At 50.0% G+C, this 14,280-nt stretch overlaps 1 protein-coding gene across 1 annotated transcript; it reads left to right on the top strand.

Annotated features, from left to right (window-relative positions):
* The first annotated feature begins 1,267 nt into the window (after positions 1–1,267).
* Positions 1,268–13,612, top strand: Kctd7 (potassium channel tetramerization domain containing 7). Its single transcript, XM_021657096.2, has 4 exons — positions 1,268–2,998; positions 5,717–5,886; positions 8,835–9,013; positions 9,351–13,612. Exons 1-4 carry the CDS (start codon positions 2,855–2,857, stop codon positions 9,725–9,727), a joined length of 870 nt encoding a protein of 289 aa, XP_021512771.1. The 5' UTR covers positions 1,268–2,854; the 3' UTR covers positions 9,728–13,612.
* Positions 13,613–14,280: the final 668 nt, after the last annotated feature.

Here is a 14,280-nt window from a genome sequence, read left to right as displayed (position 1 = left end):
TCTGAATTCTGATCCAAGTGCTCTCGTTGGCCAGTCTAGAGCCACCTGGAACTCCAGCTCCAGGGGATGCCCTCTTCTGGCCTCCAAGGGAACCTGTACATACCCACAAAAGCCTGACTCGCATCTCTGCCCTCATTTTGTCTCCTTTTCTTTGGGTCAAAGTCCTGGTTGATGCTACATAGGTTAATCACTTGAGTATCTGCCCAAACCTATCCCTGTTGCCTTCACCGTAGAAGGCAAAAAGATGAGTGAGGCATCCTACTGTCCACTCTTGACAGTGTCCTGTGTCAGGTGTTCAAGCATTGCTCCAGATCTGAAAGTCATCTTGGATTCTAGGAACATCAGAGGCTCTCAGCATAGGCACCCACCCACAACCCCACAGGGGCAACTGGCCATGACAGTGAGGCCATGTCTGGAGCAGGAATAACCCTATCAGCTCATCTCACACTGAAAGGCTTCCTTTGGACCACCTTACACAACCAACACCAGGACTATCCACATCTTGACGAGGGCTGCTTTGTTACCCATGTCTCTTCTCCTCTGCCCCAACTCATCACCTACTTAAGCCTAAAGCTTGTGTCAGTTGTCAGATGAACTTGGAGGAAATTGGACTCCTTGACCATTTCCTCTTAATTAAATCTCCAATTTTAAGTGTTTTGTTGGGCCTGTTGGAGCTGCTGAAAGGTCCACGGCTTTTTCTGAATGAGTCTCCCCCAACAGAGGCCATGAGGTCACTGTGGGACCGAGGTGTGTTGCATCAAGCGTATCATCTGGCTAGCTGAGAAGACCCTGCTGGAAGAGCCTGTTTCCATCTGTGTCCTGATGCAGGGGTAAAGACGCCATCATGGTGAGGTCATTTAGAATTGCAGGTATAACCTCTTTTTCTCTGTCCAGTTGAAAGAAATGACAAATCAAGAAGGAGAATGAATGAATCAGCAGTCAACCAAGTTGTATTGAAGACACACACACACACACACACACACACACACACACACACGGGGTGGGAGGAAGAGAGAGAGAGAGAGAGAGAGCGCAAAATAAGGGTGGGATAGGGTAGATCTCCATCCCCTTATTTCTGATTGGTCAATTTAAACAAATTGGAGGCAGCTGATAGAACCATAGCTTCATGAAAGCGTAGGCATGTCTGGGTAGGTCAGAGCAAGAAGAGGGGCCCTGCTTGGGGGTGGGGTTCGGGACTGCTGGCTTCTGCTCTTGGCGAAGCAGCAGCTATCAGTTTGCCATGCTGTAGTCTACCTATAGGGCTTCTTTGCCAAGGTGTCAGGAGGACAAGCTGTCAAGTTAAGACCTCAATGGCTCCTAAGTTGAGTTTTTTTTTTTCTTCCTTCGTTTTAATTTAATTTTTTTTTCCTTTTTAGTGTTTGGTTTTTAGCAGTCTCGTGTAAACCAGGACGGACTCAGACTTGCTACAAAGTTGAGGCTGCCCTTGACTACTGAGCCCACTGTCACCACCTCCCAAGTACCGGGATTACAGCGTGAGTCACCATGCCATGCCATGTTGTTGTAGATGAGAGTTGACATCTCAGAAATCCTTCTAAGCCTCCCAAGTCACTGCGATTAAAGGTGTGAGCGTCCTAGCCTGGCAGTTTTCCCGTCAGACTCCTGGGTGAGTCCACAGAAAAAGCGCTAGCACAGCAGCCATGCCCTTGTGGTTCAAGAAGAGCCAGCCAAGTTGTTGCAGTGCTCAGTTTCCATCTTTTACGCTGCCAGTGCCCTCAGCTCTCCTGGGCACATCCTCAGTGCCAGCCTGCCCAGGCCTCTTCACACTGACCTGCTGCTATGGAGCCAAACCAGCTATTCTTGGGCCCTTGCCCAGGATGCATGAGGCCACCGAAGACAAAGTGGCCTGGGGCTTCGCGCCCGCCAGTCAGAGAGCCAATGACAGCAGGACCAAAGCGCCGCCCCAATGAGCGAGCTGCCTGCCAATCAGGGGCGGAGCCAGCGAGGACACAGCCAATAGGAGGAAGGGTGGTGCAGTGGCCTCGCCCTGGACCAGCACTGTTGTTGAGCATCGGGAGGGCAGAGCGCGTGCCCGTTACATGACCAATAAGAACAGACCGTCAGTGGTCGCACCAGCTCGAGGCCTGAACGTGCTTCCTCTACGGCTGGACCAGACCTTTCACAACCAGGGCGGGGCTAATGGGACTCTGCCAATAGCAAGAAGCTGCCGGGTCAGGCCAGGGATGCCGCCTGCGCTGCGGTCGCTCCCCGCAGAGAGAAGCGCGGCCCTAGGTAAGCGGCCCGGACCGAGGGATGCAGCGCTCCCGTTAGTCAGAGAGCCAATCAGAGTGGACCAAGACTAGCCGACCGTGTCTCCCCTGCGATTGGACGGCGCCCTTGCCAATCACAGCAAGGGCCAGTGAAATCTCGGCCCACAGCAAGAAGCGCCTGGTTCCGATTTGCGGTTCAGGGTCCACGAGGTGGTTGCCGACGGGGGTCGGCGCTTAGTGCTCACCTCCCCTCAGCCAAACCCCTCGGTGCAGGCCGACGTCGCGCGCTTGTCAGCTGGAGAGCCAATCAGAGTGGGGTAGTCAAGCGCCGAAGGCGGGCTGTGTCCTCTGCGATTGGGCGAGCCTTCTGACAATCAGGGCGGAGCCAGCGAGGGCCCGACCAATGGCGGGAGGCGGCTGGGTCAGACCAGCCACTAACTGCAGGCGCGGTGGTCGTTGCGGCTCCTGGGAGGGCAGCGCTCCACAGCCTACCTGCGCGCAGGCCCTGGGCGTCTAGCGCCCGCCAGCGGCCCGTCGCGTCATGTCAGGCACTGCTTGACTCGAGTTCTTCGGGCCTCCTCCTACCCGCCTACCAGAAGCCGCGCCCACCGCCCAGAGCCAGAGGGATGGTGGTAGTCACCGGGCGGGAGCCAGACAGCCGTCACTTGGACGGTGCCATGTCCAGCTCCGAAGCCGAAGATGACTTCCTGGAGCCGGCCACTCCCACGGCCACGCAAGCGGGGCACGGGCTGCCCCTGCTGCCCCAGGAGGTACCTGGATCGAGTGATGGGGGAAGGGAGGACTGATGGGAAGCGAGGGAGAGACTGGTGCTTGCAGAGCTGACCTTGGGAGGTGAGCCACCCCTCATGCCACTCCCGCACTAGGCGTGTCCTCCCTGCCCGGGGTCACCTGCACCCCGTGTCCCTTCTTCCCGTACTCGGTAGCTGGTAACCAGGATGTTCGATTCCATTCCTGTATCCCATATCTCCCGTTTATCAACTAGAGAACTCGGGAGTCCTCAACACAGCCATGGTCCATACAATCCGAAAGGAGGCACTGGATTGCCCAGGTGTGTCCTCCAGCTGCCCGGGGAGTGGTATAAGAAACTGTGCAGAGAAACCCATATGTTACCTTGGTACGATTTAGGAAAAAAGACACACCTGAGTGGGCCTGCCCACTCTCATCCAGGTGCCATTATGCAGCGAACAATCTCCATTACCACATGGGGCAATTTCATTTGCCAGATGGACAGCCGTGAGCAGCAGAGGATTAGGGACAAATAAAACAACAGTAGGAGCAAGGACATAAAGGAGATAAAATCGGGAAATAGAAGGCTGGCAGCGACCGCTTCGAGCAGAGATGGTGGGAGGGATTCAGGTCTTCATTTATCTGGTGCGGCACTGTATGGTATGTTGTGGCCTTGTGCCCTCATGTGTACGACACTTTGCACCTGAAATCACCCTCGCTGTAGATAGACGCTGGAGACAGAAGTGCAGAGTTGTCTGAAAGAGCTGCCCGGGTGAGGCCATCTGGCAGCACACAGTACTGTGTTAGGGTTAGAAGCCCCGGATTGCCAGCATCGTGGGAAACTTGTGAAAAATAAGCAAAATTCTAGGCATAACTCTGCAGCCAGGGAAAAGAGCCAACACAGTGGTGCTATTTTTTTGGGGGGGGGAGGGCAAAAGCTGTAGTTTGAGGGAAAGGACATGTAACCCCATTGACTGCTGGCCATGTGTTCAGCCCCGGTTTCTTAGGAATCACAGCACTGTGTGAGCTCAGGAACACTTTTCAGTTTGTTTGTTTCTGTTTCACATTCGGTGCAAAGAGTGGATTAGTAGGAATTACCTTTAAAAAAGAACTCCAGAAGTGCAAAGCAGTACAGCAAAATGATTTTTGAGTCTCAACACACGTGTAGAATGGGCTTCGTGTTTCTGTAGAAAAGAAGGCATTTTGTACTGTGAGTGTAAGTTGAATTTGCTCTAGTGCAGACCTCTGCCTCAGTTCAGCACTCCAGAGGCAGAGCGGGTGGATCTCTCTGAGCTGGAGGCCAACTTGGTTTACATATTGAGTTCCAGGTGAGCCAGAGCTACGCAGAGAGACCCTGTCTCAAAAAAACAAAAAACATCCGAGTTCATACTTAGAAAATATTGTAAATCTGAGTTCATACATAGAAAGAATTGTAAATTTTGTGTAATTCATTTATAACATTGGCAAAATAAGCATTCTGGGATCAAATTTATCCTGAGATAAAATTTTGGTTGATCTGGAGTTGGTAGGAAAGTTAGAACTGGAAACAGTCCTTTTCAATATAAGTTGGAGAGAAAACACAGCAGTGAAAGATTTTTTTTTTTTTTTTAATTCTTGAGCATTTCAGAAAGGGACCCTTGTGAAGTTCTCAAGCCTAACATTTACTCTTATTTTCCTGTCCTCACTTAGTCCTTGACACCAGAACCTTAGTTGGCCTGGCGACTGATCGGTCGGTCTAGATTGAGTGGGAGTGAATGGAGTGACGGAGATAATGAGGGTTGGCGTGCTGAGGGTGGAGCGCAGCAGTTTGCTGCATAGCATGTGCAAGTGTCTGGGTTATGAGAATGAGGACTGGATGCCTTGGTGCACTGGAAACCAGCCGTTGCTCTCACTGGCAAGCACACATGCTCTCTCTGCCTTTGGCAGGCTTGGCATCTAGTAGAATGGGTTGACAGAAGAAAATGCTTGCCCTTGTGTTGTGCCAGGTGCTGTAACTGAGGAGATGTGGCAAGTACAGTGAAGGCACCGTGGAGGGATATGATGTAGGTAATTTTGTCTTGGGGACATGTGAAGGATGACAGAGCAGTAGTAATGGTAGTAATGGTCACAGAATAGAAACTTATAGCCAGGTGCTGTGGCGCATGCCTATAGTCCCAGCACTGGAGGCTGAGGCAGGGGGATATCTGAATTCCAGGTCAGCCTGGTCTACAAAGCAAGTCCAAAAAAAAAAGAAACTTACAGAATGAACCAATGCTACAAACTCTGTGGAGCCTTGATGTATATTAGGATAAAGACACACACACACACACACACACACACACACACACACACACGGGTTTACAGGGGACCCTCATCTACATGCTTCTGCAGTGAACAACCTACACCACCACACTGGGCAATTCCATTTGCTAACTTGTCAAGAGGAGACTCTTAAGAGTGGCCATGACAGCATGAAGAAGGACACAAAGATGATAAGTTCAGGAGGTAGAAAGAGGTGAAATTTGGCAGAGATTGTGGGGCTGGGGTGAAGAGAGAGCTTGTTTAAGAGCTCTTCAAATGAGTAGGACTTGGTGGCTGAGACTCCAGGAGAGATGAGGGTCAGGGGAAGACAGCGTTTGGATGGCCCCTGAGTTTGGATAACCAAGTGAATGAATGGTGCGACATTAATCAGACCTAGGCAGATGGAGGAGCCCAGCTCGTGCTACCTCTGCCGGTCTGAAAGCTGTGCTGGTTCCTTCCAGTTTCCTGAGGTGGTCCCCCTTAACATTGGAGGGGCGCACTTTACCACCCGCCTGTCTACTCTGCGGCGCTATGAAGACACCATGCTGGCGGCCATGTTCAGTGGGCGGCATTACATCCCTACAGACTCCGAGGGCCGGTATTTCATCGACCGAGATGGCACACACTTTGGGTATGTGTGTCTCTTTCTCTACAGTCAGGTCCATAGTCACAGTGAGTGAGAAGCCTGGGATTCCGTCTTGGGCATTGGCATCCTCCACGGTACCAGAGGAGGTGAAGACAGCAAGATCAAATTTCTTCCCTTCTCCCAGACAGGGTTTCTCTGTGTAGCCCAGGCTGTCTGGGAACTCTCTGTAGACCATGCAGGCCTTGAACTCACAGAGATCCACCTGCCTCTTCCTCCTGAGTCCTGATGTTAAAGGTGTGTGTCACCAACCACCCAACAAGAGAAAGTCAAATACTGACAGGATTTGAGGAAGCTTTTTCCAGCCTGTGCAGTTTGACTTGAGCCGTTATGTATACGGAAAGGACTGCACTTGGAGTCAGAGACTGTCATTTTTACTTTTAGATTCTGGGACTCAATGACAGCATGCAGGTTGGGCACAGTGGTGCTTTGAGAGGTGGGCGCAGGCAGGAGGCAAGGGTTTCTAGGTCAGCTTTGGGCTACATAGCAAGATCCTATCTCAACACTCACAACACATAACAAAACCTACTGCAGCATGGCAGAAGTGTGCCTGTAACAGGGTTCTCACAGACGGTGACAGGATGGCTCATGCTGGATTGCCACCCCTTCATTTTGCCAAGAAAACCTTAAAAAAAGAAACTTGTAGTTCAGTGGTGAAGGCACATGCCTTTAATCCCAGCGTTGGGAGGCAGAAGTAGGCAGATCTCTTGAGATCAAGGTAAACCTTGTCTACAGAGTGAGTTCTAGGACAGACAGCCAGACAGGGCTACCCTGTCTCAAAAAACAAAAATCAAGCTAAAGACCAAACTTGTATTGTTACTGGGATTTTATATGTATATCCTTAAAAAATATATGTGATTATTAACTTTCCCATGAAGACGCTTCTGGCAAACCTTATAAAGACCTCATGTCTCGATTTCACCGTGGGTTCTTTAAGATTGATCTTTCCGTATGTGTGCATCTCACTTGTGTGTGAGTACCTCCAGAGGCTGGAAGGGGATGTTGGCACCCCTAGAGCTGCAGTTGTTGCCAATGTGGGTGCTGACAACTGAACTTGGGTCCTTTGCAAGCACAGCAAGTGTTCTCAGCCACTGAGCCATCCCTCTAGCCCTCAGTGTGCGGGTTGATATGAGGACTGATTGCAGCTGGCTGGTGGGCTTGTCAGTGAGGGTTAAGTAACGAGTCTCCTGTCACCTGGGTAGGTCACATCTTCAAAACACACGGCTGGAATCCTCTGCTCCTTTAGTCTAACTTAGAAGATGACGAGAGGGTTGGTGTAGTCTTTGACCTTGAACCAGTGACCAGGACGGCAGAGAGTCTTCAGCTGATGCACAAGTCTTTGTGTTGACCTCTGAGTAAGAGTGCCCACAAGGGTCATTTTTTTGTCCTTAAGGAGGAGCCTCTGGCCAAATAACTTGTTTTGCAGTATCTGCTTTTCCCCAGTGGGCTATCAGCTGCCTCTGATGGTGAGAAAACAAAGTGTCACATCCCTCTGTGTAACTATAAAAAGATTTTTGTTTGCAGGCCATTTGGGGAGGAAAGTGCTGGCCCCAGCTGGCGGCTCCCATAGCGCTCCTAGCTGGGCCTTGCCCAGAGTTTTGTTTGTCAGAGCTCATAAGGGTTTATTGATGATTGCAGAGGGCTGAATTTGAAGGGGTGGGAGAGGCTGGAGTGGTTAACAGTGCCCTGCTCTTGCAGAGGACCTGGGCTCAGGCCCCAGCACCCGTGACAGGTGGGCTCCAACCCTCTGGCCTCCACAGCGTGCCTGCCCTCCTGTGAACACACCCACACAACCACACACCCCAAACATGACGAAAAATGATAAAGCAAAAATCTTTAGAAGGGTAGTGGGAGGGAGAACAGGATCCAAATCAAAGCTTGGATGTGGGTGATGCTGGCCTGGGCTGGAAAGTGGCAGAAACTGTTGCAGAAGGCAAGGCATAGCGGCATTCCCGCTTGGAATAGTCTGTGGTTTTTCTCAAAGCTCTAACGTACGCGCTCGGGGTGTTTAGAAGGTACACACATTTCCTGCTGTTGTAGCTCATGCATCCCAGCTGCCATCCTGGGGCTGCTTGGGCCTCAGGTGGAGGGTTCTTCCATGTGCAGGCGGCACACTGCCTTGATTGCTTCTAATGAAGTCAGGACCACTGTGGTGGTGGGCTCAGAGTCGGTTGTGGCTCCTTCAACAGGGGCTTTCCAAAACCTCCTAGGCCCCACTCGGGCCTCATTTATAGACTGGAGTTAAGAGAAAATGCCAGTAAAAGAACCAAATGGGTGGCACATGATTAGAGGCTAACAGAGATTAGTACTTGGTGTTAGCCATTGTTGCATTATTTATTAATTATTGATGGAAAAAGTTGATCCTCTTCCCAGAACTCCTCTCGATAGGCCTGATTATTACTCTCGGCACTAAAGAGTGTGAAGAGGATCAGAAGGATGGAATATATACTTTAAGGGACTTTATATGCCTTTACTTAGTTGTGAAACCAGTTAGTCCCTACATTGTTTGGCATTTTGACACCTTGGCTGAGAAAAACCACTGTGTGTGTATTTTAAATTGGTTTGAGTTTTTGTTGTTGCGTATTTGTTTTGCTTTGGGTTTTTGCTTTTGTTTGTTTGAGACAGGATCTCACAATGTAGTCCTGGCTGGTTTGGAACATTCTGTATGGCCTTGACTTCACAGCTCCACCTGCCTCTGCCTCTCACATATGTCACTGCACCCAGCTTAATTCCCTTTTAATACCAAGAGGTAATTTTATTTTTAATTTTCTTTGTTTGTGCTCAAGGCCACTGGGGCACACAAAGGTCAAGTTCACTTAGCCAAAGTTACACAGCTGTCAGTGTGGCCCAGTTTCTGTGCTCTAACCACTTGATAGCCCTCCCCCATCCCACCCCAAGTCCTTAGCTCTTTCTCACCCTTTCTCTTGTCTGCACAGAGATGTGCTGAACTTCCTGCGTTCAGGGGATCTGCCGCCCCGGGAGCATGTGCGAGCTGTGCACAAAGAGGCGCAGTACTATGCCATTGGGCCCCTGCTGGAGCAGCTGGAGAACATGCAGCCGCTGAAGGGCGAGAAGGTGCGCCAGGCCTTTCTGGGGCTCATGCCCTATTACAAAGGTGAGGGGTCAGCTGCCTGGCACAGTTGGGGAAAGGGGTTGCAAGGCATCACTTAGCTCCTGGGCCTTTCCTAGAAGTGGGTGGGTCCAACTTAGGAGGAAATGTTCTCTCTCAGGGACTGGGACTTTTCAACTTGAGAAGGATACCTGCCATATTTCCCTGCCCTCATCCTATGGAGTTTCTTGCTTTGGAAAACCCTGCCCGTCCTGAGTCCCTGAGGTCCCCTCATGAAATCATCCTCTTCCCCTCTGCATCCCGCTACTGTCCATCTCTCTGTCAGTGTGTATCCCTCCTTCCCCTCCTATTTCACCTCTGTCCATTGTGTTAAACTCTGTAGACCATTTGGAGCGGATCGTGGAGATTGCCCGGCTGCGTGCAGTACAGCGGAAGGCCCGCTTTGCCAAGCTCAAAGTCTGCGTCTTCAAGGAAGAGATGCCCATCACCCCCTATGAGTGTCCACTCCTCAACTCCCTACGCTTTGAGCGGAGTGAGAGTGACGGACAGCTCTTTGAGCACCACTGCGAAGTGGACGTGTCTTTCGGGCCCTGGGAGGCGGTGGCTGATGTGTATGACCTCTTGCACTGTCTGGTCACGGACCTCTCAGCCCAGGGCCTCACCGTGGACCATCAGTGCATCGGGGTGTGCGACAAGCACCTTGTCAACCACTACTACTGCAAGCGCCCCATCTATGAGTTCAAAATCACGTGGTGGTGAGTCGTCCTGGTGGGCAAGAGCCCCATGAAGGAGGGTGCCGTCCTCTTGGGTGGCTCTGGGAGTCTGGTCCCCAAAAGGGCTGCTGACTGTCGCAGAAGCCGCTGAGGTGAGGACAGAGTGCTGAGGCAGATAGATGCAAAGGCACAGGTGCTCCCCCAGGCTCCCCGGCTCGTGTACCTTGGGGACTCGGTCTGCCCTCACTTGGTCTTTTCCTCAAGGCATGGCCGTCTTCACTGGCAGCTGGCCACAGGATCTAGTGAGGACATCACTGAGAGTCCGGAGAGCTGTGACACTGTCTTGACACCTTGCAGGAGAGCTTCTGCCCATTTTAGGGCCATGTTACTGACGGAAGTGTCATCACTTCCTGTCCCTGTTAGAACAGTCCTGCGCTTAGTGTGTCAGTTGGAATAAGGAGTGCGTGTCATAGGGGATTGACCCAAGTATCCACCCTGTAGCCCTGGCCAAAGAAGAAAGGGTGCGTTTCCTCCCAGTGCTCTCCTTGCGCCACCACTGACTGCAGCACCTTGTCGTAGGGTATGGAAAGAGATGTCCTGTGCTCCCAGAACATGCCTGTCACCTTCTCTTGGAGATTGACCATAGCTGCCAAAGCCACGTACCAGTTGGGCCTTAGAAAAACCACAATGTTTACAGCCCCACCCCAGGGCTTTGGCTTCTTCCTTCTTTGCAGTTATCCCTTCCCAGGGCTGGCATGTTACGTTCCAAAGGTTCTTTCTGAAGATTCCCCATGTCAGGCAGACAAGGAGCCCGGGTCCCCTCGACTTGTAGCACAACTCTCAGAGGTCAAGAACAGGCCTTGTGTTAGCATCCAATGGGGTGAGCCTCTTTGGAAGGCATGCCCTCTTTCTTTGATAGTTTTTGTTGGGGGGAGAGGGAGTGCTGGGGCGGGGGGAGGCACAGCCATCCCAGGAGCTGAGGACGAGGAAAGTAAATTTCTGTGTTCTACTTCCTGTTTCAGAAAGAGAGAGAAAAAGCCCACAATGATCACTTGCTCTGCAGTCAGGGGCAACTATGTCAGGGTACAACACTGAACCCCTAAAGAGAGAGCTGTGTGGCACCCCTCTGAAAGCACCGCATGTCCAGGTCACACACAGTGGCTTCTAAATAATGGCCAGGGGTGCATCTGACCATTCTTGGATCATTTCCTTTTCAATTAAGCTTTTTTTTTTTTTTTTTTTTTTAATTTTTTTTATTTTTTGCTATAAGGGATTAAGGGCAGTACCACCATAGGATTGGGGCTGGGGTGTCTGCCCACTTCTGGGGACTAGAAGGCCAAGCCTCGGGACCTGAGCTAAATTCTTCTGTGGGACCTGAGCAAAATTTCTCCATTGGGTGGGTTGGGGCAGGTACTTTCCAGGGCTCTTGTGGTTTTGAACTTGTATTTCACTCTGAGTGTAGCAGAGTCTGATCCAAGAGGGAGAGAGCATCAGTTGCCCTGCAGGACAGCTGCTCTCTCTATTCTCATTAACAAACAGTGGAATCTTCTGGGGTGCCTATGCCCCTGCTTGGCGCTCAGCCCAGCATCATCCTCCTTCTGGCCTTGTTCTAGCAAAGAAGTTCCTTCTTTAAATCGGTTTTATTTTTGTTTTCTCGATAGGGTCTCATGAAACCTCACGTTAGCTGTATAGCTAAGGATGACCTTATACTCTTGACCTTCCTGCTTCTACCTCTGAAGCGCTGGGGGATGCGGGCACATCCCACCTCACCTAGTTCTTGTGTTCATTTTTTCCGTAGCTAGTGAAGACACTATTCAGTGTGATGTCCATATGCGTACAGAGCAGACAATTAAGCCCGGGCCTTTTAGTAATTGTGCCTGGGGCCCTTTTCTTCTTGTTCTAGAATATTGCAGTGCTTGGAAAATTATATAAAACAAAAAACTGATCTGGCCAAAAACAAGGCCCCGACTACTTGCCTAAGGTTCCAAGGATACTGGGTAAAGACGTTGTCTTTGTGACTTGCTAGAGACTCTGTTTTTCTGCCCCCCTTTTTATTCTCAGGATGATATGTTTTATACAGTTATGGCCACTGGAGCAGGCAGAGGAAGAACGCTAGATAGCCAGCTCAGAACTCTCTTCCCTCTTCTTTCAATCGCTTTTTTTAATAGTTGACTTGATATGTGTGGTATTTGGACAGACCATGTACTGAATCTTCTTATGTGTGGCTTTTTTTTCTTTTTAAATAACAAAAACCTTTGCATTTTGAAGCCAGTGAATTCTATACTTTCTTGCAGCACAGAAACTTTTCTTTGTATTACAAAGTATATTTATTATAATTCTAATTCTTCCTTGACTAGTGGAATAGAAATGTGAAATAGAGAAATACATATTGGCATCTGGGATGTGGTTCCATGAGAGAATACCTACCTAGTATGCACAAGACCCTGGGTCCCCCCCCCAAAAAAAAAAAAGGATTATTTCAAAGTGTACCTTTGCTATTTGGGCCTCCACACTCACTCACCTTCTGTACTCTCTTGAAGATTTTCTTAAACAGTAAGGATTCATCAGCCTGGTTTGGCTCTCTCTAATGAGAAGAAGCCAGGCTGAAATGCATGTTGAATGTGATGGCTGGGGATGGCTTCCAAATAAAAAGGTCATATCTGTGGAAATTACTTCAGCCCATCTGATCCCTTTCCAGTTGCAATTGCCCAGGCACAGACCAAGAGACTTGTAAGAAAAAGCTTCTTGAGCTACAGAAATAATCGTCTCAAAATTTGTGTGTTCTGTCAATCAAAGCCTCTCATCTGGTTTGAGTCAGACCAGTCAGTCATTGCTGAATCAGACCGAGTGCCGACCCTGGGCGTTCCCTCCTGGTTTACTTTGGGCATCTTCTCTCAGTGCCCACTGGTTGGGAAGATGAAAGATTTGAGAGCAGCACAACAGAAAGCAATACAAGAAACATGAAAAGAACCCTGAGTAGCAACAGGGAAGGCGGGGAGAGCCACACTGAAACACAGCGCATCCCAGGGTTGGGAATCCATTGTTACTGATCTCAGAGGAAACATTGCCATCCGTAACTTAGCTCTGTGTGTCCCCCTGGCTGCTGTACTTCCAGGGCTGATAGCCAACAACCCTGGAACTTCCTATTCTTTTCTCTTGGGCTTAGGCCCTTTGGGAACTAACTGCCTGAACACCATGTCCCAGGCTGATCAAGTTCTGAGTTGCTGCACGGAAGGCTAACAGAACCCTGTAAGAGCAAGCTGGCTTGTGGAGTGATACTTATGTGTGACCCTAGACAGAGATGAAGCCTAAGATAAACACCACCAGCCGGGCGGTGGTGGTGCACACCTTTGATCCCAAAACTCAGGAGGCAGATGCAGGCGTTTCTCTGTGATGGGGTCTACAGCCTGGTCTCCAGAGTGGGTTGCAGGATAGGCAGGGCCATGCAGGGAAACCCTGTTTGTGGGGAGGGGGGACAAGATAAACGCTACCAACAAGATGCTTTTCCTAGGAGGAATGTCAGCTGTCCTCCTGCATATTTTTAACCATATTTGATGATAAATAGTTCAGCTCGCTGCGGTGCTCTTTTTGTGTGGTGCTTGCCTGGAGTGGATGCCCATCCCATGATTCTTAAAGGATCATTTCCTTGTCTGAAGGTAGGATGTTGGGAGCTGGGATGGCTGAGCGAGAAAGGAAGAAAGGTTTTATGTTGTCCTTAATTTGGGGGGAAAAGTGAATATGTATCGTATTGTGGGAACAGATTAGGTGTGGGAGGTCAACTGAGCCCGTTGTCTTCATCTGCATAACTTTGGCTTAATGTAACATTTCCTGTGTTCAACATCAAAGCTATTTGTGAGCGACATCATACCTATTTGTGAGTAATCTTGTGCATAGGGCCTCATTTCATCAGACATTAAAATCAAGAACTAGATCCTGGGTGATGGCCTTTCTTTACCGACGTCCTCCCTCTGATGCCTGCAAATGTGTCTTGATCACTGTTTTAGATCTGGTGTTTGGGGGTGCCACAATAAAATAACAAATCTAGCGTTTCCTGGAGACCAGCGCTGGACTTCTGGGCCCGAGGAGAAGTGGCCCTGAGAAGGTCCTTATGGAAGCTCAGGAGTGTATCTACCCCAGGAAAGCACTGCTCAGTCATTTGCTGAAAGTGCCCTGGGGGAAGTCTCTTGAGAGAAATTCCTCTGTCCTATAACCACTTCTTTTTCAAGGGAGGAATAGTGCTCCAAGCAGGTGCGAGCCTTAGTATTTAAGGCCAAGGCCCCTGTGGATGCAATTTGCCATCCTGCCCCTCCCCACGCAAAGCAGAACGTGACACTTCCCAGACAAAACTCAAGGCGCTCCTTGGCGTCGCTCGGTGGATTGACCGCGCAGGTGAGTTCTGACGTGCCCCGGTGCTGCACAGCCATCTAGTGCAGTGGTTCTCAACCTGTGGGTTGCGACCTTCCTGGAGGGTCAAATATCAGATAGTTACATTATGATTCATGACAGTAGTAAAATCACAGTTATGAGTAGCAAAAATTTTTTGGCATACTTTTTAAAAACTTTTATTTACATTTCTTATATCTTTTTCTCCCTGTTCGA

This window comes from Meriones unguiculatus, chromosome 4 (assembly GCF_030254825.1).
Source record: "Meriones unguiculatus strain TT.TT164.6M chromosome 4, Bangor_MerUng_6.1, whole genome shotgun sequence".
Classification (NCBI taxonomy): Eukaryota; Metazoa; Chordata; class Mammalia; order Rodentia; family Muridae; genus Meriones; species Meriones unguiculatus.
Note: the sequence above shows the minus strand (reverse complement) of the source record. Positions and strands in the feature narration are given on the sequence as shown.

Bases quoted from the DNA above. Each gene is read 5' to 3' on its own strand.
- Kctd7 (XM_021657096.2), top strand. From the start codon at position 2,855: ATGGTGGTAGTCACCGGGCGGGAGCCAGACAGCCGTCACTTGGACGGT. The intron at 5,887-8,834 runs GTATGTGTGTCT...TTGTCTGCACAG, and splicing joins CGAGATGGCACACACTTTGG to AGATGTGCTGAACTTCCTGC. The intron at 9,014-9,350 runs GTGAGGGGTCAG...TAAACTCTGTAG, and splicing joins GCTCATGCCCTATTACAAAG to ACCATTTGGAGCGGATCGTG.